General features: G+C 42.4%; 1 protein-coding gene across 5 annotated transcripts in view; it reads right to left on the bottom strand.

Annotated features, from left to right (window-relative positions):
* grid2ipa (glutamate receptor, ionotropic, delta 2 (Grid2) interacting protein, a) overlaps window positions 1-23398 on the bottom strand; it is a 28042-nt gene extending 4644 nt beyond the window's left edge. Inside the window, exons 1-14 of one of the 5 annotated variants that reach the window (XM_008416788.3) lie at window positions 22882-23398; window positions 20635-20888; window positions 20213-20545; window positions 19969-20123; window positions 8461-8736; window positions 7610-7695; window positions 7406-7475; window positions 6651-6947; window positions 5601-5752; window positions 5273-5437; window positions 4442-4548; window positions 4197-4344; window positions 3794-4122; window positions 741-3065 (exon numbers count right to left, since the gene is read on the bottom strand). In XM_008416788.3, coding sequence (XP_008415010.2) covers window positions 741-3065; window positions 3794-4122; window positions 4197-4344; window positions 4442-4548; window positions 5273-5437; window positions 5601-5752; window positions 6651-6947; window positions 7406-7475; window positions 7610-7695; window positions 8461-8736; window positions 19969-20123; window positions 20213-20545; window positions 20635-20888; window positions 22882-22963 — 4779 coding nt within the window. In that variant the 5' untranslated portion in view covers window positions 22964-23398. Of the gene's footprint in view, window positions 1-740; window positions 3078-3793; window positions 4123-4196; window positions 4345-4441; window positions 4549-5272; window positions 5438-5600; window positions 5753-6650; window positions 6948-7405; window positions 7476-7609; window positions 7696-8460; window positions 8737-12597; window positions 16657-16696; window positions 18639-19968; window positions 20124-20212; window positions 20546-20634; window positions 20889-22881 lie in introns of those variants that run through there. The other 4 variants (XM_008416787.3, XM_008416789.3, XM_008416791.3 and 1 more) reach the window with 4 other exon arrangements.
* Window positions 23399-23560: the final 162 nt, after the last annotated feature.

Below are 23560 nucleotides of genomic sequence, written 5' to 3'. Positions count from 1 at the left end.
CTAGCTAATCTGTGTTGATAAAGTATAAACAAGAGAATTTTAGAACCTGAAAGTAGAAGATAAAACATTTTGGTGTGTGCTACTGTGTATTTTAAGGTAAGCTCTCTCATTGAAAAACAACATCCTTCAAGGGTTGTTTGGCATTGGCCATGTGCACAGGGGACAAGTCTCACTCTTCAGTGGAAATGTTTGATGGTACATTGTGAAACTGGTCATATCCCTTTAACTCTTTTACATTTTGTCACATTTCAACCACAAACTTCAATGTATTTTGTTGGAACTTTAATATCACGCTATACAGTGTGCATAAAGCTAAAGGAAAGTAAAATTTGTCAAGTGGAGTACTCCCTCTTTACTCAAACTACTTTCAGAAGCCACATGATTAGTAAACAACCTACCACTGTCACCACCATTGCCCCAATATCAAGACCTAAAATCAACTGAGAACCTGTGTCAAGGTTTTAAAACTGATGTTCCCCAATGTCCTCCATCCAATCTAAGAGGGTTTGGGCTATTTTGCAAAAAGAAAACGTTCTAGCCTGTAAATGTGCACCTCCTTTTACTGCCACTTCATAATTATGAGCTACACAGTGTTGGTTTATCACAAAATATCCTAATAAGTTTGTAATTGTAATGTTCAAGGGGAAGGCCTTGAACACCTGATCCAAGCCATCTGGCATACTATTGTCCAAAAGGGAATATTCTATTTCTGTCACTTTTAGAAATGTCTCATAACTTACCTGTCCCCATATGGTCCCCTCTGAGTTCTCCACCTGCTCCCAGCGCAGCCTCTTCACACTCATATGGTGCGAGTCCATTCGTGACAGAGTGGGTCTTGGCAATGGCGGAGGAGAGCACGGTGGTGGAAGAGGTGGAGGAGGAGGCAGTCCCAAATTCTCTGTGGGATCAGACAAGGAGTGAGGGAGGGACTGGGGCTGACTCTGGTTGTGAGATTGCTTGTGGTGAGGTTGGGCTTGATGCTGTTGTTGGGACTGCAAGAGGTGGTGCGAGGGCTGTGACTGTGGCCGACCAGTTTGGGTGGCAGACTGGACCTGATGCTGTGACTGGTGGAGCTGGGGCACAGGCTGGAAGGTGGAGAGGGTGGGCTGGTGAGGCTGGAGGGGCTGAAAGGTGGAAAGAAGTGGCTGAGGCCTGTGGGGCTGCTGAGGAGGATGGATGACTTGAATCTGGTGTTGGTAATTCTGGGGAGGAGGAGGCTGCGGGGTCATGTGGTGGATGTGGTGGATCTGAGGTGTACTAGAATGGTGGTGAGTCTGCTGGATGGAATGGGGTCTTTGGGGAGAAGGTTTGGTTGGCTGGGGCTGGTGAATTTGCTGGATCTGCTGGTCTTTGAGTCTTCCCTGCAGTGACACATCTGCCTGATGATGACCTTTAACACTCCTGCGACTCTGATGGGACTGGCTGTCACGCGTAAACTGGACTGGGAGGGAGGCGGGCTCTTGCTGGATTTCATGCAGAAGTTCTGTGGAGGAGTGATGGGCTTTGGGTTGGTGTATTTGAGTGACTTGATGGAGAAGTTCTGTAGATGAGTGATGGGGCTTGGGTTGAAAGATCTGATGGAGCAGCTCACTTGAAGAATGGTGGGCTTGGCCTCGGTGCATCTGGTGAGCCTGGTGGAGAAGTTCAGTTGAGGAATGGTGAGGCTGCATTTGTTGCAATTGCTGAGACTGATGTAAAAGCTCAGCTGAGGAGTGATGGGCCTTGGCTTTGTGCATTTGGTGAAGCATTTCTGATGACGAGTAGAGAGCGTGGGCCTGCTGCATTTGTTGGAGCATCTCTGTGGACGAATGGTGGGTCTGTGATTGGTGCAACTGATGGAGCATCTCAGAGGAGGAGTGATGCGCTGGGCCTTGGTGTAGTATCTCTGTTGATGAGTGGTGGGGTTGGGGTTTCATGCCTTGATGACTTTGGTAGATTCCCTCTGCATACTGACCTTGCTGGCCAGGGTGGAGTGGCGGATGGGGTGATGGCTGATGTGGTGGAGGTGCTGAACGAGACAAGCGTCTGTGGTGGAGGCCCTGGTGGGCCAGTTGCTGCTGCTGTGCTTGTCGCATCATATAAAGGTGGTGGTTAGCATGCTGATGGGAGGTCTCTTGGGAGGGGAGCGGAGGTAAAGACTGGTGTGGTTGTTGGAGAGGAAGAGGTGAATGAGCCTTCTGTTGTGTTGGCTGAGCAGGCATCGACTGGTGACCCTGGTAAATCTGCTGCATCTCTTGATATGCTTGACGCTCCTCGTAAATTCGACGCTCCTCGTAGGCTTTTTGCTCCTGGTAGGCTTGAAGCTCTTTAAGGGCCTTCTGTTCTTTGTAGGCTTGATGCTGCTCGTGTGCTTTTTGTTCCTGGTAAGCCTGGTGCTGCTCATAGGCTTGTCTGTCTTGGTAGGCTTGCTGCTCTTCGTACATTTGCTGCTCTTCAAAAGCTTTTTGCTCTTCATAAGCCTTCTGCTCCTCATAAGCTTGTCTGTCTTTGAAGATTTTCTCCTTAATGGCCTGTTGTTCCTGATAAAGCTGTTGCTCCTCATAAGCTTTTTGCTCCTCATATGCCTGCCTCTCCTCAAAAGCCTGTTGTCTCTCCTGGTATGCTTTTAGCTCTTGTAAGGTAGCTTGAACATGTAGATCTTCTCTTGTAGGTAGGACTTTGTGCAAGGAATGGCGTTTTGGTGGTGGATTACTTCGTGGAGGAGGTGGTGGAGGGGGCCCAGATTTCCGACGGATTGGCACGTATGCCCTTGGCATGTGCTCAGGGGTGTAGGTAATGGACTCCTGCTGTGGCTGGTGTTGAGGCTGACTCTGTAGGGGTGCAGGAGGAGGTGGAGGAGGCGGGTCATTGAACTGAACAGGTGGAGGTGGAGGTGGTGTCATTGGGGGAGGAGGAATGTGATCGGAGGAAGAGGAGTATGTGAGGGAGGAGGCGTTCTCTTCACCGCTGCTGCTTTGAACGTCACTCGGGCTGCTTAGCTCTGGAGCTACGAATCCTCCGCTTTCCTCCTCATCCACACCGAGCTCATCTTCATTATCTTCATCTTCCTCATCTGGGAAGTCCATCTGCACAACATCCTGACATTAACACCAAGTACACACCATTAGACCTTCAATGTCAAAGTGGAACTTGATCTGACAACTGTTCAATACATAACTGCACCAAAAACAATTTCTTTCTGATACTAGTTTATGAGTGTAGGCTGGATGTTCCCTTAAACCTTCAAATATTTTGTTCAAAAATATTTCATTCAAATATTCCTTCATTTATCAGGGGTTAAAAGTGGCACAGTAATGTTTTCACATGTTTGGCTCTTCATATAGCCTGTTAACACAAGACCATTAAATTGATAATTAAATAGTGTCAAAATCATATTCACTTTTTCCACATCTATCCATCCATTTTCTTACACCCTTGGGCCTTAGTGGGGTCGGGAGGTTGCTGGTGCCCATCTCCAGCTAACGTTCTGGGCGAGAGGCCTTTTTCCAAATAGTTATTTTTATTAAAAACAGACTTAAGTGCTTAATTTCTAATGAAATTATTTAATATTTTTATTATATTTTTATCATTAACAAGAAATTTCAGAATTAATTTTGCAATTCATTTATTTGCTTAATAGTGGCAATTTTGGCCCCGCAGGCTGTGCTAATTCTGCACATTGGTGGGTTAAGGAGTTGGGTCCAAATTTTTAAATAAAGACAAATAAAATGTTAGTTGAGAGATGACTGTGGTATTGATCTATGATTTATCAGGGATGCCATTCAATTTACAAAGGTCCTTGTGTTGACCGTACCTCTTCGTAATCATTGTCAGGGGTCAGGAAGTCATCCACGATGGCCACCCTCTGTCCCAGCTGCTCACTCAGAGCATCCAGAAAGCGATCTGTGTCTTCTGAACGAGGAGGTTTGGAGAAGGTGTACCGCCGTTTGTTGTTGCGGTGAACAGGCGGGCTGCATGGAAAGTCGGGTTCCAGAGGTGACGGAGGGGGACTGTCCAGGCTGATGTAGGGGTTAGACTCCCCACTGGTCTGACTCGTCAACCCTGGTGGGTAGAACTGGCCTGAGGGTGGACTGGGTAGAGGATCTGGCCATGAGGGATGGGGCGAGGAACCTTTGCGGGCCCCTGAGACAAAAGACAGCTATAATTTATCTTATCTTTTATTGGACAAAATTACATAATACTCAAATTGTGGGTACCTGTGTTGGCATTCGCTGTAGGAGACCCTGTGCGGGATAAAGGTTCCAGGTCCAGCAAACTTTCAGGACCAGGAGGAGGGCGACTTTTCAAAGACTTGGACCTCTTGGCTGAGTACATATTCTCCAGTTCAGCATACACAGCTGACAGCTGTTATGGAAGCACATACAGATGGACTACAGTAAGACGTTTTGAATAAAACCTAAACAGTCTATATTTTACAATAAAATCTGGCATTGGTACACACATTGGTGAGGTTGTTGGGCGTCTCAGGAAGAGACGTTCCATCTCCTGACTGTCTCTCTCCGGGGGCCAACCGCATACCACTGTCCTGTCCTGGCTCTGCACGCACGCCTACGTCAATACATTTATTAGAATAACTTTAATACAACCCATATGCCCTGGTAGTGTTACTAAATTTACAAACTTCGGGATAATTCTTGAACCATTTCAGCAAGACATTGCAGGTGAACAAATCCCAGTTTTAGATAAAGCAACTCTGACAACATAGAAGGTTCAAATAAAAAAAACTATAACTAAAAACAATGGTAAATATGAACTAAATTAAGCCACAATGAACACATAAAAAATTAATGGTACAACAAAAATAAGCATTCAGTCTTCTTTAGTTCATTTGATTAGGCTGGGGAACTGTCTAATAAAATATTGTTGGCAGTGGGGGAAGCAGTACAACAAACTCTTCTCAGAAAAGAAAGAATCTTTTGCACTAAAGATGACTGAATCCTTTAAAATAAACCAGAAGGTATTTCAACAACATCGGTTTAAGGGTGTGTACACCTAGCAACCAGGTTGTTGCACCTTTGAACTTTTTGCTTCTATTGCTGTTAATATATTTGTTTTTAAGAATTGTAGGTCATTTATGTTACAATAATGACGATACTAGTTTTGAAATAACCTCATGATTTTTATTTTTTTAATGTCACAAAAGCCTGGCATTCTACACATGGGTATGTGCAAATTTTGTTAACAGAGATAATGACATTAAAGACAACTGACACTGTTTAAGTGGTCTCAGTGTTAGTTTTGTTCCTGATGCAGAGATATTGAATGTCAGTACCCATGCCCAAGTGTGTGCCAATGACCAGGTCATCAGAGCTACGTCCCCTAACACTACTCCTGTATGTGGTCCCTGTCACCCTCATGGAGCTGCTACGGCGATGGGGCTCAGGGGCAGCAGACTCGGGCTCCGGAGGAGGAGGGGGAGGAGGAGGAGGTGGCGGAACTGGAACACACATACAGGTCATGCAGAGGAAGAGGAAACAAAGTTTGAAGGGTCGCAGCAGTTCAGCAAACCACTGATTTAGCTCAAGATCCCCATCACATTCTCAAGACAGTCCTCAATGAGTCACAAAGACGTTTAATTGTTGCGATAAATGTGCACAAACCTGGTGCTTTGTATCCAAGAAATCGTGAAATTTTGTTCTGGCAGTGTTCTTGTTCCTCATAGGTCAGCAGCTGGTAAACAAACTGCCAGATCACCTGTTTGGCCGGAGTATCGAGCACTGGGAACACATCCACAATCAGCGTGTCGACGTTCCTGTGGCCATGGAAACACGGGCAGGGTGTAAACAATCATCTGGCTGTCCAATTAACGGTCACATTGATTAAGAGAAAAACAAGGAAAGCTTAGCTTAAGTTTAGGGCCGGACCATGCAGACATGTGAGCTAAGACAGACATAACAAGTGTCAGAAATATCTGAATTCTCCGAATTTCAAAAACAGAATTCCCTGCCTTATTTCAAATTGATTAATATGCTCAAAATTTAGATGTTAACGAGAGATGTTACCCAGTAGGTGGAATGTGAAGTGTTTATTATTATTATTATTATTATTATTATTATTATTATTATTATTATTATTAAATATGTAGAAATAAGGATTTCAAAACAACATCTAAATAAAACAAAACACAAAACTTAAAACATTAATAGAATAAAATGGAATATTGTAGTTTAAGAGATGCGGACGAGATGATAATAAAAAGTATGGTGGTCAGAAAACATAAATCTCAGCAACAGTAAGGAGGAACAAGATGTAACAAAAACCTTTAATTAGAAAATATTACATAAAACCAAAAAAGTGAAAATTTAATATAAAAAACACCTGAAAGAAAAGACAAAAATATGTTTTAAAAAAATAGAGCAACAAACGACAATGTTCCCCTCAGATCTTCCTTCATTTTTGTGCTAATAAATGCTGTGGTCTAACATTTTTTTTGTTGTCTTCTGTTTTTTGTTTTCCTTTGTGTGCCCACAGTTTACACCTTAGGACCACAGCTGAAAAGCCCATAAACATCTCTCAAACCTTTACTCTACCATTGCTGATGACATTTAATTTTAAATGTATTTATTGTTCTGGATCACTTATACTAATTTGTCTAATTTCTAACTCCTTTTTATCTCTCAACTCATGATCTCCTCGCCCTTTTAGCTCACCTGTGTTGGAAGAAGTTCTCCAAAGCCTTACAGATGGTATACCTCTCCTGGATGGTCAGCAGGTGTTCCAGCTGTTGCCCAAAGGTGCGTCCCTGAACCCTGATGCTGGGAGGCAGGATGTCAGCCACCCACTGCAGGGAACTGAGCACCGGAGAGCGCGCACGCTCAGTGGGAACGCTGCCTCCTGCGAGGTCCTGCTCAGCCAGAGGAAAAGTAGGAGGACCCTCCTCCACAACCAGGGTGGGCATGGCTCCGCTTCCTTGAAGCATGGACACAACTTTTTCATGAGAAGAGGTCCTGCAGAAATTGATATTGTGCACAAAAGAACAAATGCAGAAACATTAGGAAATTGTTTTTGAATAGCACAGATTTAGACAGGAAAAATAGTCTCCCAAATCACAACATACTGAAGGAAAAGCAGCAGATGATTTTGCTTTATTTATGCTTGAAATAGCAACAGAGTACTGACGTTCTCTGTTCTCCCAGAAGACTCTTCTACAATCTTTTATCTGTGTTCTTTTTATCTCTTGTCTTTAAAGGTGAGCTATTGTTAGGCACAAATAGGAATATGTAGTGTTGTAGCTGTAACACCTACAAACAGGAAATCTTCGACAGTCAGGCAACATGCTGACATATTTTACACAGTCGATCTTTTGTGGCTTTTTTCTTACTCATTCTGAGGTAAAGTTATTTATGTACAACAGGCTGTTGGTGCACACGGATAACATCTATGAAATGAATACAGGAACTCAAACCTCATGTCCAGCCCATTCAGAAACAGGATCCGATCTCCTGGTTTCAAACCGGCCTTGTCTGCAGGACTTCCTGCAGAGTAAAACAACATGCAAGTGGGATACGATTCTCAAGCGGCCACTGCTCAATGGATGTGCAGCCTCATGAATGTGTCACCGAGTTCTGTGAACTATTGTTTGCAACGGAAAACAAACACTGAGGCCTACCGGGGATCACAGAGTCAATCCACACTGGAGCGTGGCCTCTCAGGGTGAAGCCAAAACTCATGTTGCCCTTACAAACTCTGACGGTCCTGCAGAAATGGATTTCAGAATAGAAAAATCAACATTTTATACATTATCTGTTGCTACTATGTTGTCTGCAATGTCTCTAGGGAATCAAAACTAAACTGAAATGCTATAAAATGAAAAAATGTGCACCTATTCGCCTGCCTTAACAGTTGTCACAGTGGTGAAGTTGGATCAAAGTGCAAATCACAGTTTTTACATCATTTCCTTATCAAACCAGACATTATATTTTAACATCCACAATGCGTACTTCTACTGAAGCATAGGCAGTAGGTTCCTTGGCAGAGCCTAATGATGCCACAGCCTTAGAAGGTTTTACTAAGATGGCTTTTAGCCTGTAGTTTTCAAAAGACGGTGACAGGATGTTTACAGGGGAGGTCTCTGTATTTGAAAGTTTTCTTTAAAATGTCTCCAAATTTAGTTTATATTCTGGAACAACGTGATTGAGAAGAAATGCAGGAGAACATTGACACTGCTAAAAAGGGATGGTGTTATCACCACAGGATGTAATTTTTACTGTAGTTTGCTTTTTTTCTCACTCTTCAATGTTTCACATTATCAAACTAACTTTTAACACCAAACGAATATAGCCTGGATTGATACAAAAAGCTGATTTCAAATCATGATCTGCTTTAATAATGGAGGGGGGGGGGAGCTGTCCAAACTAATGACCTTTTATTACAGCTTAATAAGCTATAATTATGCCTTTTTATAAACTTTCCTCCTTTGCTAATTGCCCCCGAAGGCCCAAATTGTCACTTGATGCAAACCTGCAGTTGGTGGTGGTGCCACCCGAGTGGCCAGCTATGAGGGAGGTGGTCTTGCGCATGCCTCTGGCAGGGGGCACCACACCTTCTTCTGCGTGGGTGCGTGGCACTGAGCTGGCGCGGGTGGAGACGAGCAGACGCTCAGGGTGGTCCTCGCTCCGGCTGCGGCGGAGGTGGCTGCGGCTGGGGTCACTGAAGCTGCGGCCCTTCAGCCTGCTCATCAGGCTCTGGGAGACCACCTCATCGAAACGCTCCCGGTGCTTTTTGGGAATGAAGATCCTGGCAAACATTGCGGAACCACGCAAAAAAAATAAAACAATCACAAACGGACTGGGGAAAAGCTCACTTTATCGTTTCAGCACAAATCCCCGCTTAAGTCCAAGTTACTGCAAACAAATCACTCCAGGGCTTCACCAGAAACAGATCAGTCCACATGCTTTACAGAAGGAAGGAAAATGGTCCAACATTTGAATAAGAGTGCCTGCGCTTGCAGGAGGGGAGCTTTGTTGTAAGATCACAGCAGCTGTAGGTAAGAGTGCTCAGAATCGGTGACAGCTCACAGCTATTAAACAAAAAAGGAGGGAGCTCGGTGAATGAGCTACCTCTGGGAGACAGCACTTCTCTCCTCCCTTATGGTGTTTTTCCTCCTCTTATTATTCAACATTTGGCTCCTCTTAAAGAAGAGAAAACTAATAACTGAAGCAATAAGAGTGTATTATAGTCTGTGATTTTGCGTGTTTCTGTGAGCCAACTCGTATCTTGTATCCTGTGCAAAGAAAGGGTATTTATACGTAGTGTTAAAATATGGGTTATAAAATGGAAAGAGATAAGAGAAGTTTGCAACTAATTATTTCCAATACAGAACAAAGCTTAGTGAAGGAATCATATTGTTCAGATCAAATTTAAGACAGTTTCCTCCCTGCAGGACAGTTTATCATCTCCCGACAACTGAAATAAAGAAAAGTTTCTTGCAAACGGATTCAAGGTCAAGTGAAGTCTGCTTCCATTAAACATCTCCAACGCTCAGTTGTGTGCTGCATGGGTTTTCCTTCAGCAGTTACCTACAAGGGAATTAACAACATGTAACAAAATGAGAGAAATTCACTTTAAATAGATGAAGAATTACCACAAACTGTGATGAGAAGTGGTTTAGGGCATATATGTTTTCAGTAAATGAAGGGCAAACATTCCTTTTTAGTTCTTTTTATCTCTGCGTGCTATCTTTCCTGTTCCACCTGAAAAATTGTGCTGCCTCGATCATAAGCGCGACTCGCTCTCCTCTTCTATCTGTGTCTCTTTGTCTCTTGGGTGCTTCAGTTGTGCAGAGGAGAAAAGAGAGCTTTTGGTTTTGCATTAATTCCAGTGTGCCTCCATTATACACGGCACAACTCATTATTCAGGCTCAGCAATGAAGTAGAAATCTCTAAACGAGTACTTCTGAAAACTTTGTGATAAATTAAATATGTTCTCTCCAGAGATGCAGCTGATTCAGTGCTTGATTACCTCTTATCTGTAATAGCACAGAAACGTAAAAGTAAGATATTTTCCTTATCAGTGTACCCACCATTCATAACTACAGATTACAGCAACACTCTTCAGTGTGGAATTTGTTACTATGTGGAGAAGACACAAAGTTAGCCATTTGGTTGTGACATGTTTAAAATGAAGTCAGAGGACCTACAGAGATGTTTAAAGTTATTCCGGCTGCAACGCAGTGAGCAAAAGCAAGACTTAAAACAGATGTCAAGTAGGCTGAAGGTTTACAAAAATGTTATCTGTTTGAGCTTTCAACTTTTTCTGTTGTGGAAGATGCTGGTCATTGAAATGTTGAGCTAAAAGGGTTTCTATTTGTGTCAAGATGACTAAGAACTGCAGTCAAAAATATTTTGACTGCAGTTCTTATATCTTCTGTTGTTTAAAGAGAAATAAAACTAACATGTTTAGGTATTTTTAACAACACAAAATCTCATTTTCAGTCAAATCTAGAAGATTTATGCAAATAGGCATACACTAACAGACAATTGATAACGCAGAGTATGTTGCTCACCAGTTCTAAAAGGCCGCTTAAAACTGAGCATCATCAAAAATAACAAATCCCACTGTGAAACACAGTAGTGACACGATGATGCTTTTGCCATACACAATGGGCAAATATTACTAAGTTAAGATAAGGGATTCTGATAGAGTTCTACCATAAAAGACGGACTGCAAAGTTCCAAAATTTTGATTGTTGTGCTTTTAATGCTCCTGTCAGATTAGGTCAACACATTCATCCTCTGATCACCTATAAGCAAAAAAGCTTTCCTGCAACTTTTGCAATTTTCTCTTTCCACACTTTCTGTCAGTCTGCAGACTCACAACGTCAAATACAATCATCGAGGGAATCCTTAAATAACAGCTGATTCACCAGGGTATTTTTTTTCCAGCTGATTGACAGCTACAGTCTCCTCAGCCTCACTCAGCAGCCGACAGCCTCACCATAATTACACACGGCATTTTTAGGATGTAATCTGCCATAGGTACCGTTTGATAACTGCAGGATGATGCTCTCTGTTGTGTGAAAGCAAAACCTTGTAATTTACAAGCTAAGCGAGCTCATGTAAGTAGGTGACAGTGATTAAGTGTTTTGTGCACTCTTGCAGAAAAACAGTCAACACTTCCCCGATGGGCTAGTCGTCTGTCACACCCCGCTACAAGCCCATCTTCATGACCTGTTTTTATGTAATAAGAGGAAGTTTTCTTGATCTCAGTGAAAGACGCATTTGAAGGGACAGAAGCTGCTGAATCTGAAGGAACCATGAGAGCAGAAAGAGAGAGACAGCAGAGAACCGGAGCTCTTTCTAGGCCAAGGTCATGTAACTATTGGAAATATATCTGTGACGCCTGTAGTTTACAGTTTATGTAGGCCATGTAACTTTCCTGAAAAACATATCACTGCTGTCAAATCATTGGTTAAATGATGGACAGGTTGAAAGAAACTGAATGAGTTCATTTGATGGGTGAATTAATTTCTTCCTCTTGCTCAAAGCACTGAACCTTGCTCTACCTTTTTTTACTAAAAATGTAAAATTGTTGCAACAACAAATTATAATGTCTGGTTTCATGATTAACTAATGCTTTGTTTCTATTAGCTTTGTAAATAAGCATTAAATTGGAAAAATAAACATTCAACCTTGATCATGTAAAATGGTCATCCATTAGATATTTCTGTGACAGGTTACTTGGAAAGCATAAAAAAAGTTATTTCTGTCCTACCATTACAAACGTAAATGTCGAGTTTGTTAAATGTTTTTTGTGCCTTGGTCGGATTAGACAAAGATTGTGTTTGCAGACAACAAACAATCATAAGGTGGGTTCAGTGTGAAATGAAGGATAAATATGCAGAAGTGTGTTCATTGTCAAGTACGGCAGGGGATCTGCGATGCTGCAGGCCAGTTTCTCTTCCAGAGAATTTGAGAACATTTTGTTATTACTAAGTATTAAAATCGGGGCTGCTAATAAATTAGAAGCATGAAACTAAGGAAGTTGACTTGTACGTTTTGATTTGACCTGAAAAAATATCCCTTTTAAACGTTAGTGAATTCTTTCACTAAAGTTGGATGTAGGCTCCGGGATGCCCTAAATTATAAGGAGGCCGAGAAGAGTCTATAATTGGGTCTGAGGGAGGGGTGGATCAAGGACACAATGCACAGAGGGATGAATGACAACTGCAATCAGCTGGGAAGCACATTGCAAGACCAATTATTAGCAGACCCACTTCTGATCAGCCAGTTTGACAGCTGGGCCAAGCATGAGTGTGCATATGAATGGCACATTATAAGGCCCAAAGATGTCAATCCTAAGGAGTGAAAATAATAATAAAAAAAGTAAAAAATCTTTCAAAGTATAGAGATCAGAACTTTTTCTATTTTAGAGTTTTTCTAGAATGACCAAGTTTTCTTCCTGCAGATTTAAAAACACTAATTGCTTTCAGGCACGGTGTACGTTTACAGATATACAGAGAAGTGTGAAGTGCATCATCGAAACATGCTTAATTAATGTCATTGCAGAACAGTAGTCAGCTAACCTTAAATACACCCCACAACAAAGCACAAAAAAGCACAGTCAACATTTCTGAGATCAAAGTAAAAGCCGCCATACCTAAAGTGTCTAGAAAGGCTCCTGTCCCTTCCCATGGCTCCTCGGGGCTATGAGGAAGTGCTTGAATTTAGTCGAGCAATGCAAATGCCTCGTTCATATCACAGTGACTCTCCATACGGTTGAAACAACTCTCCCGGACAAAGGAGGAAGATAAGGCAAAGGAGAAACGGGAAGGTGTCCTGGATCTGAAAAGCACTCGCTGCAGGCTTGGGAAGCAGCCAAATGAAGAAAGAGAGAAGCTGGGACTCAGGGAGGGAGAAAACCAGAAGAGCGGCTGTAGTTCACATCCTTCCAGACCTCCAAAACATCCTCATGCAGCATCTTGAGCTGTTGTCCACCTTTATGTCGGGGGCAGCTCTCTTCACGTTGTCCCATTTTTAGGTGCTCTAACTGAAAGGCAAGGGTCAGGATCAACACAGGCTGACCCTCTCGCTAACAGCTGAAAGCTAATCCTCCCCATTAGGTTGTCCATCATTCCGCAGTCAGAGGTAGTAAGTGACAAATCATCCAGCCCCTCAGAGGAGGAACGAAAGAATGAGATGAACAGAAGTGGGGAGGGAGAGATGAAAGAAGTGGAAAAGAGAAAGTCGTCCCTGTGGACTTCCGTAGGCAGGTCGGCACAATGACTGGATCAGTGCAGGAAACAGTAACATTCGCAATCAGACACACAGGAGCGTTGACAGATTTCTCTGCCTCTTCATTCTGTTGAATGCAATCACATTTTTTGAAAAGAAAAGAATGAAAAACAAACATTTGGAGTGCTTTGGATATATCCATAATCCCAACGCAGAGATTGGATGCATTATGTGCAAAAACTGCTTTCCTCGAGGGATACTTCAAAATTTTTTAGATGTAGTCATAACAACCATCTATCCTGTGCTAATGGCTTCTCCTCGAGTCTCAGAACGTGGTTTAAAAACTGACTGTCTACACAGGGTAATCTGAGTGTCTCTTCTTTCTTAGATCATGAATCTGAGTTTCTCAGATTACTCCAAGTCCTCTTATGATCAGGCAATAAGCCGCTGTGACATCGTCTTCCTTGAAATCCCTTACGACATCAAGCTGAGATCTGACTCTGACAGAAAGCAAAACGGAGCCGGTGAACACACGAAGAAGTTTTGTCCAACCTGACTGCCCTCAAGACGTTCAATTGTAATAAATAGCTAAAGTTTTTCTTGACGTTGACACTTTTTGCTTTGTCCTCTGGCCTCTATTCCCTGGATGTGTTCATCATCGCTCCAGCAACCCAGTGTTTCTTGTTTATTTACATTTTTTAAAGGAAGTTGTTTCATGGGAGGAAATTTTAAAAAATCAGTCTTAATGATTATTACATTTTGAATCTGATTTATATATGAACATTACTATAGTTTATTGTAACTTGTCAACATGACCCCACATACAGACACACTGTCAGAATAAAGCATAAATGTCCCTATATATTCATGAAATTCATCGCAAGGTAATGAAACTATCAGAAAAGCTCCTAGGTCTTTCAAGCTTGCCTCCTTTGCCACTGCAGGTACCCTAAGCTGTATGAGTCCAATGATCGGTGACCTTTGAGCTCAGCCACAATTTAAGAATTGACACCAGCAAGTGACTCAGAAACCTAAAAGAGAATTTATTCAAAGAAGTAGGCTGCTTAAAAATAGAAAGCATCCTGTGGGAGGCAGCGGCAGACGGAGCACAGCACGGCCCAGCTGGTCAGGCCATATGAGACATGAAAACAAAAAGTAAAACTTCATATAAGCTGTTAAACACACCTCACGTCTTTTGATACGAGACCTCCTGCAGAGGTCGACGGGAGAGCTTTGACAGCTGTGTGCAGAGCGCGTCACTGCAGACTGTCACAGGGAGAGACAGCGATTGAGGGGAAGATGTTGACAGACCGTGATGCACGGCTACGGATAGGCCACAGCGGGGAAAATTAGAGAGCGATTCGGTGACAGTAACAAACACCAAAAACTTACATCCCAGGCACTCAGATGGTGATGAAGCACCCCAATAATCTTTAATTCACTACCCTGGAGTTGGGTTATTTGATATGCTGGGGAGTAATTTGTAGATTTAATCAGACACAGCATATTGAGACTATCAAGCTGACAGATCTGCGATGCCGTGCTTTGATGCAGAAGAGCTGTAACCAAATTTTGACATTACTTTATCTGACTGTTCAAACTGACAATATATTATTTACCTCAGTTTAGTATGCCAACAGTGGTGATATTTTACCAGTTTAGCATGCTTAGAAAATTTGCTTTTAAGAGAGTTTTTCGTCAAAGTTTGAGGTGAGAGGTGTTATTTTTCCAATGAAGACAAATCTGACCCAGTCATTATAAGTTTTACCATGTATCTTTTTATATGGAGTTAATGATTAAGTCCTTTCACTAACTCTGAGTGCTTTTCCAATAGAAAGTCACAGTATCCTGGCTAAAAGCTTGCATGTTTAAATCTGTCTCTTTCCTGGACAAATTCATTAACACAGTTGTTGCTCCCACTTTGTGTTTTTCTTTCATTGACACTAACCCAGTGACAACCCTTCAACTTTGTGTTTAAATCTATCTCTTTGCTTAGTGTATTCATTGTCAAAGTTATTACTGCAATTAACCATGACTGGTCTTTAGTGAAGTACTACTGGCTGATTACATCTCTGTTTAGCTGTGTCTTTTTCCTGGAAGGATTAATCAATATATCCATTAATACCATTGACTATAGCCACTTTCAGATCACTGTACAGTAATAAACGCACTTGCACCAATACTCCTTTACCGACTGCTTTGTCATGCACATCAAGCATGCCAACCCAGCGAGATCATGAGCCGTTTGTGCTTTTATAACATGCAGCTGAGGTTGCTGAACCAAAGGCCTTGAACTCACAACAGCATTAACGAGAACAATATGTGCCAAAAATGCCTGAGTGGCCTGTTGTTGCCATTAACTCTGCATCATCTTTAATGACATAAAAAGTAACATTGGACCAGTCATTTTGTGGAGTTTTTGTCAACCCACCCGTTTGCATAACATGGTTACAGCGTAGGTTTGTTCCTGTAAGAAACCAGTCGTCCTTCTCTAATGGACGTGATCAGACCTGTCTGTGCCTTGAATTTATATCAGTGTGAAATTTTTTACTTTGTGAATAAACTGAATGGATTGGAAAAACAAGATGAAAATTGGGCAATATGCATATTCATCTCTCTTAAAAAGCTGTGTGATCATTTTCTCTGTAAATTTCATGAAAATCTCAGGTATAAAGTGATTAACAAATCAACAAACATCCTCCCCAGTTTCACGTTTTTAAGTAAACAAGCGGACCTGAAAGATGCCTTTAAAATGTGTAAGTAGCCCCCAAGAAACTGAGATTTTTCATCTTAAGCATTTTTCTAAATACAATTCGGAGGAAACAATTTACATCAACACAACACCCTGAGGCAAGGCTGGTGGCCAGCCTGGAAGCCCAACCCCCTGCAGACTACAGCTCTCCTGAGTTTCTACTGGAAAAGTTTGCTCATTTGGAGCATTTAGCAAAATCTGCACACCCTGTTTGAAATTGGGACAACTGGGACAAACACATGCATTGGGGAAAATATGGCTCATTAGTTCCTGCCCATTTGAACAAAACAAATCAACTCACAATTCTTTTCAGAACTAAACTGTCTGGATATACTTTTGATTTCTCTACAGATGGTCTGGGTCTCACATAGGGAGAGTTTCTGTATGTTCTACTTCATGTGCCAAAAAAACAGCCAAAGCGGAAAAAAAACACAGGGAGGAAAAAGAATCCCAGCACCACTTATGCATAATTAAATCATATGCAAAATGAAGAATGGAAAGAATATTCACAGGCAGCTTTATGAGGAAGAGGATAGCACATTGTGAGAAACTGACACAACAAATACTATGTCCTCTAGCTCAAGACAGAAACTGATTACCCTCCAAAAAAAAAAATCAACCATAAAAATAGCAATAAAGGCTTTTTTTTTTAATGACAAGCCACAAACCGCCTCATGAACATAGAGCTTAGACAGCAAACTTCACCATGGGTTGCATTTAGCAGCTTGAAAAACTGAAACCAAGCCACGCCAAACTGTTTTCCAGCACTCACCTGAGGCAGCAGTCCATAATTTCCCTCAGCAAGGAACTTCAAAGCGAGTACGTCTGCATGTGTGTGTGAGGAGCATCTGCATGATTCCCTGCATTCATACGTGTGTACATCTCAAGCACCAGCAGCAAACTGGCTGCAGCAGCTATGAGCTGTCTGCTGAGGAGGGAATATGAACATCCAGTGATGAGATCCACAAAAATAATAAAATAATAAAAAAAGGAGAAAAAAAAAACCAGATTGAGCGTTTCACAGAGCGAGAATCTCAGCTGACAGGGAGAAACAGGGAAGAAAGAAATCAACTGAGAGAAAGTCAAAGTGAGAGCGAAGAAGACAGAGTGAGGCGAAGTGACACACACACAGACACACACATTAAAAAAAAATGCAAACGTGAGCAGCGGTGTTGTGTTTAGGGGGTTTGGTTTTCTAATCAGTGCTGAGGAAGAAGAAATGCAATACACGGCAGAGATTTTCTAATCGTACTGTACAGTTCCCGAAAGGTGAGAACGGATGGGTGACATTCAAGTATACGAGGATGAGAGTGAGTGGTTGATATTTGGGCAAACTCATCCATTGGAGAGCTTGATTTCCCAGTCAAATCACGAAGGGGTGGAGTGAGTCTAAATTATTTATTTCATTGTGGATTTAAGCGGGCTTTGCTGCCTCAGTGAGCTCCACTGTCGTGTAAGTCTATACTATTATGGGAAGCACTATGCTAGACAGTTCAGGAGTATGAAACTAGAGACAACAGAACATCCCTCAGTTCAGTTTGTTGGAAATGTTTCTGGCATTTTATTCACTTCACAGTCAGTTGATTATTTGTTCACAGAAACAGTGGATTGGCTGGAAAGAAATCCACCATTAGAGGAATTTGTCTGCTTTTGTCACATATTTACAACCAAAACCGTTTTTGCTTTACTCATACAAACTATTCCCAATAAATGAAGCTGGGTTGAAAATCAAATGTTTGTCCTGCTATGTTTTAGTTGTGCACATTTTATATTATATAACATGGCTTTCATGGAACGACTGGGCAGTTATGACGGCATAACTCTTTGAATGTGAAAGAAAAGCATTACTAGTGATCCTCTTATGACTGCTGCCCAGGGCGAGTCTTTTCTTCTGCCTCCCCACACACAACCCAACAAACACCCAATCCAATCAAATCAATTCTGCCCCATACAGATGGATAGAAAAACACAGAGACAATCAGAGGTTTAACTACACTCATCTATGAAATGAATGCATTGTCTTGGACTTTTAATGCTGCATTTGAATGGTTAGAACCTTAGTGCTGTTCTGGCTTCACAACTGTACATATGCTGACACCTTTTGTTAAAACCTCAGTTCAAAAAAAGATAGCAACTCAACCTTTTTTTTTCCGAAAAGATCTCAAAGGTAAAATTAGGGTTATTTTTAGATTAGGTTTATAGGACATGTACGAATTTACAAACCAGAAAAGGAATGAAGGAATGAAAGAAGTGGAGGCTGACAAACTCAAATGTCTGGCTGGAGGCCAGACATTTGAGTTTTCGAGAGGCGTTGGGGGGGCTGCACAGTGGTGCAGTTGGTAGAACTGTTGCATTGCAGCAAGAAGGTTCTGGGTTTGATTCCTGGCCCCGGTCTTTCTGCATGGAGTTTGCATGTTCTCCCTGTGCATGCGTGGGTTTTCTCTGGGTACTCCGGTTTCCTCCCACAGTCCAAAAACATGACTGTCAGGTTAATTGGCCTCTCCAAATTGTTGCTAGGTGTGAGTGTGTGTGTGTGCATGGTTGTGTGTCCTGTGTGTCTCTGTGCTGCCCTGCGACAGAGTGGCGACCTGTCCAGGGTGAACCCTGCCTCTCGCCCGAAACGTTGACTGGAGATAGGCACCGGCAGCCCTCCGGACCCCACTAAGGGACAAGGGTGTTCAGAAAATGGATGGATGGATGGATGGATGGATGGATGGATGGATGGATGGATGGATGGATGGATGGATGGATGGATGGATGGATGGATGGATGGATGGATGGATGGATGGATGGATGGATGGATGGATGGATGGATGGATGGATGGATGGATGGATGGATGGATGGGAGGCGTTGGGGGTGGTGGCACTAGGGGTGATTGGTCTTTTGGTCCATTATTTATTTATTTTTTGTATTTCCAAAGACCTCTTCTGACGCATAATAACATGTACTAAAATTATTATTATCACTGATCATGCACTTTTTCACGAAAATTGGCCGATTATGATCGGTGACCGATCGATCGGCACACCACTAGTTTCAACTAAAGTCGTAAGGGTAGAAAAGAGGTGAGGGCTTTAATGTTTTTTTATCTTTATTTTTTATTTATTTATTATTCTTTTTCCGTATTTCTTTCTCTTTTTACTGTTTATTCAATGTTGTTTGACTCTGTTTTGTTTTTAATGATGCAAAGCACTTTGAAATGCCTTGCTGCTGAAATGTGCTGTACAAATAAAATTTGATTGATTGATTGATACATGTCAGATAACAGAAACGTTGAACGTTGTCGTTTCTGCTTCAGCACGGAGTAGCGGTTTAAGCAGAGAGGAGTTTATTCTAGAGGCATTTATTCCAGCGTTAAGTAAATATATCTTGAAGGGGAATAGCACTTTAATAAAAGTTCAACAAGGATATTCATTTAGAATTAAAAATAACTCGTCCTGAACTATCATGATAGATATAATGTATGTAATATCCAATCAAGCTGCTCCTGTCTAATAAAAGTGTGTCATGGTTTGCAGAGTATGCAGTTAAATTTGTTTCACAATTATTAAATTTAAAAATTAAAAAAAACTCATTTAAGTAAATTATCAAAACATTTGCAATTGTAATCATTTATTTTTTTAAACTAAAAGTTTTGTTTAAAAAACTTTTAAATTAAATAACTCATTTTTGTCTTGTGAACTTAAAAAGTTATTTGTAAAACAAACTTTTATTTGCACGCATCAGGAATCTTTTGTTGCGATGCTTAGGCCCTGCCCACGACGTCATGTGAGAATCGCAAGCAAAACTTTGAATCACAAACAAAAACTTTGAATAGCAAGAAAAGATTTGTGATATGTGCAAAAAAAAAAAAAGCTTTTTACTAATAATTTTTTCACTTTGTGAGACAAAAATGTGTGTTTTTAATTTAAATAAAAGTTTTTTAAGCCAAACTTTTTTTTGTTAAAAAAAATGTTACTTAAAAATGTTTTGATCACAATTTTATTTAATTGAGGTAACTTTTTTTTTTTTATAGAATAGTTGCGAAACACGTAAGCAACTACCTGACGCTGTCGATCAGCTGCTGATGGTCTTCTGTGATCAAAATGTCAGGCAAGGCTTCGGCCAGAACCTCCACATCCCTGTCGGAAGCGTACTGCTTGAGCACCTCGAACAGCTGCTCCTTCACGTCAGGCTCCTCTCCGAGAACCTCCTCCACCTGATTCAATAAAGACGGTGTTAAAACGACTCACGATGACGGAATGAAACCGGAGCCATGTGAGCGAAAAGAAGTAGCTTCACGCTCACCTTTTTGTTGAACTCCATAGCCTTGTGAGCTCGGCTCTCCCTGATGCTGTCTCCGCTCTGCGACAGTACCCGCATGCTGCTGCTCAGCCGCTTGTTCCGGCGGGCCATGCTGAGCACTCCCAGTCGGAGGGGTCGGCCCTGCGCCGCCTTGATCATGGCTGCTGCCGTTTCGTGATGCTTCACCGGGATGCCGTTGACCTCCATGACGTAGTCGTTGACTTTGAGGCCGCTGCGTGCAGCCGGACCGCCAGGCATGCTCTCCTCCACCATCAGAGGGCTGTCTCCCACGATGGTGAAGCCAAAACGGCCATCTGGGCCTGGCGTGATGTCAATCTTAGGAACGGTATGTTAAAAAATTTGCCAAATTATTCCGGATTCTACAAAGCGGAGGCTAAATCTGAAATATTTAGGCATCAGCTGACCTGTTCGATCCGTGAAACGACGCCGATACTGGGGGGTACTGTCTTGAGGGTCTGAGCCAGAGCGATCAGAGCTGGTGTGCTGAGGTTGGTCACATCCTGGCCCTCGATGTCCACCACCTGGTCACCTGGCTGCAAGCCGGCAAGGAAGGCACTGCTGCCTTCCACTACGGACAGGATGTAGCTGGGCCCAGTGCCTCCGAGCCTGAAGCCAAAGGCTTCTGGCCAGTTCTGGTTGGTGGCAGGGAGACCAAGGTCTAAAGAACACACAGGAGTTGGAGAGGCTCAAAGTAACATGTTGCTGGAATGATTGACACATAGTGTTTACAAACAAATTTCAACCCCTTAAAACTTTTCAAATGTTGTATTATTTCATATTTTTATGATCTGTTGTATCTTATTTTATTTTGTTTTATTGACCAACACAGATAAGTGCAGAATTGTGAAGCAGTAGAAAAGGAATACATCATTTTTCATTTCCTTTTACAAAGGAAAATAAGTGTGGTGTATGTTAGTAGTCAACCCTCTTTCCTTTAATGCCCGTTAATCTAACACAGAACCCTAAGAAGTCACCTAACTGGTGATGCGTTCAGTGTGTGATTTGCTCTTAGTATATAAGTCCAGCCATCCCGGGAAGGCTCAGCGAACAAAAAGCATCGTGAAAACCAAAGGCCACGGCAGAGAGTTCAGGGGTGAAGTGAGGGAGAAGCGTAAAGCCGAGTTAGGTGATAAAACAACATCCCAAGCTTGTAATGTCTCACTGAGCTCTTTTCAATCCATCATTAAAACTGGGAAGAGAACTGGAAGGCTTGTCCATTCACCTACAGTATGTGAAATGTTCCCAGGAAGAGTATCGTTTATCAAAGAACCACAAGCTTATTGCAACTCTGGAAGAGCTGCACAGATCCACAGAATAATCTGCTAAAAGGACAACAGTAGTTGTGCACAGAACACTAAAACAAACCAGGTTTCCAGGTTCATTATCATCATTGTTGTTATTTTTACGTTGAAACATGGCAGCCTCATGCCTTGGGGGATACATTTTGGGGGGCAGCAGAGATGGGGGAAGTTGGTCAACTGATGGAGATAAGGTGGAGCAAACTACACAACAATCCTGGGAAAAAAATCAAAAACTTGTTTAAAGCTGCAAAAGGGACAAAAAGGGACATTATCAGCTTTCTTGGGTTGTGTTCCTTTAAGAAAATGTCTGCTCGCAATAAAACCATAAAGAAGGCCTGCTAATTAAGCTCTGATTAGCCTAGAGGGGTGTGAGTCGGCACACAGGTCTTTTTGTTGGAACGACCAAAAAACATTTTGTAAGTCGAACAAATCACAGCGAGAGGAGACGTTTAACAGAGAAGGAGGTTATTTGTGACTGTTGGTATCTGGACCACATGTTGAACCGCTGGCCTTCCCCTGGTCACTGGCCTCATTCTGCTGCTGTACAAAGTGTCCCAAAAGAGTCTTCACTTCATCTGTACAGGACATTAATCTGGGTACATTTAAAAATATGCAGGATGTGGTGCAGCACAGTGAACATGCAGTACATTTTACAGCAATTTTTGTATTAAAGGAGTACATCAAACCCTAGTCTTTTGTGCACTTTTTTTGTTTTTGTTTTTGTCTTGTAGGTTTTCTTAAAATAAACCAGACTGCAGTTCAAATGATGTCTTTGAGATTTTTTTGAATTTCGTAAATTAATCGCCTAAGTAAAGTGAAAGTAGTCAGACAATTTGAATTCGAAACAAGAGAGCTGCATAAGTGTAAAATGGCATGCAGTTGTTTTATTTCTTTTAAAAGTTTTAGCAGGTCAGACATGAAAACTGACACAAAAAAAGAAAGAAAAAAACGGTGCAGCAATTTCTCCTAAAAGTCAAGTAGAAAAAGAGTCTGAATTGTAAATGATGTCATTTCTGCTCAAGGGCAAATCAGATCTCAGTGGCACGCCAGGCTTCAGACCGACTGTATGAAACATAAATCAAAGAATCAGTGATGGAGCAACTGCTGTCAGCTCACCAAAGAGAATCAGAAGAAAACTGAATTAAAATAGATAAGGACATCATGGACGGATCCTCTCTTTGCCTTCTCGTAACACTGAGCGGTACTGTCAGGGCTTGTCTTCTGTGTTCTCCACCCTTCGTCCCAGATACACACTCTACTGTAGCTCCTCTTCATCTTCAGTCTTGCAAACGAAGCCCTTCAGGAATACCGTCATACAAAAAAAGATCAAATGAGAGAAACAAGACTTACAGAAATCTTTGGCGGCGCTCCGGGTCCCAGACTTGCTCTGGCGCAGGGAGAAGCGGCCCTTTCTGCTCAGGAAGCGCCTCATCCTTGCCCGGCTTGCGGCAGGGCACGTTCCAGCCAGCCTTTCCTCACACCCCCCGACTAGGGGGTCGACGCAGCCAGGGAGTGCCCCACGGACACCCTCAAGCTGCTCCTCCACCTGACCTGACTCACCTCCTCCCCGAAGCCTCTACCCCACCTACACGGATGCTGCTCCCCACCCCCAGAAGGTCACATTTGTGGCTTGTGAGGGCCAATTCTTCCCTCTGCTCTGAATCAGCAAAGGAGCTGAGAGCGTCTGAGAGCCGGGCTCTCCATCCTGGGTGAGGCTGTCCGACCTCAGCCTCGGTCCAAACCCTCTGGCTGAGCGGCGAGCATGAAACTGGGACACAGTAACTTGCTCCTGAAATGGTTCATTGCAAGGAAAGGTACTGCGAAGCCCCATTTTTCTATAAATACCTTCGCCTCTCTTTCTCTCTCCCACCCTCTCTCACTGTCTCCCTCTGTTGCTCGTGTGGATGAAGCCCTCTCAGAGGGCTGAGGAGTGACCCAGAAACTGAGCCGCGAAGCAGAACAGCCAGGGATGGTTCTGATTATAGCGTCTAGTACTGGAGCACCAGTTGGAGCCGTCGCCTCTGCAAGA

This window comes from Poecilia reticulata, chromosome 8, assembly GCF_904066995.2.
Source record: "Poecilia reticulata chromosome 8, P_reticulata-male-v2, whole genome shotgun sequence".
NCBI lineage: Eukaryota > Metazoa > Chordata > Actinopteri > Cyprinodontiformes > Poeciliidae > Poecilia > Poecilia reticulata.
The sequence above is the reverse complement of the archived record's forward strand: the minus strand, read 5'-3'. Positions and strand labels throughout refer to the sequence as shown.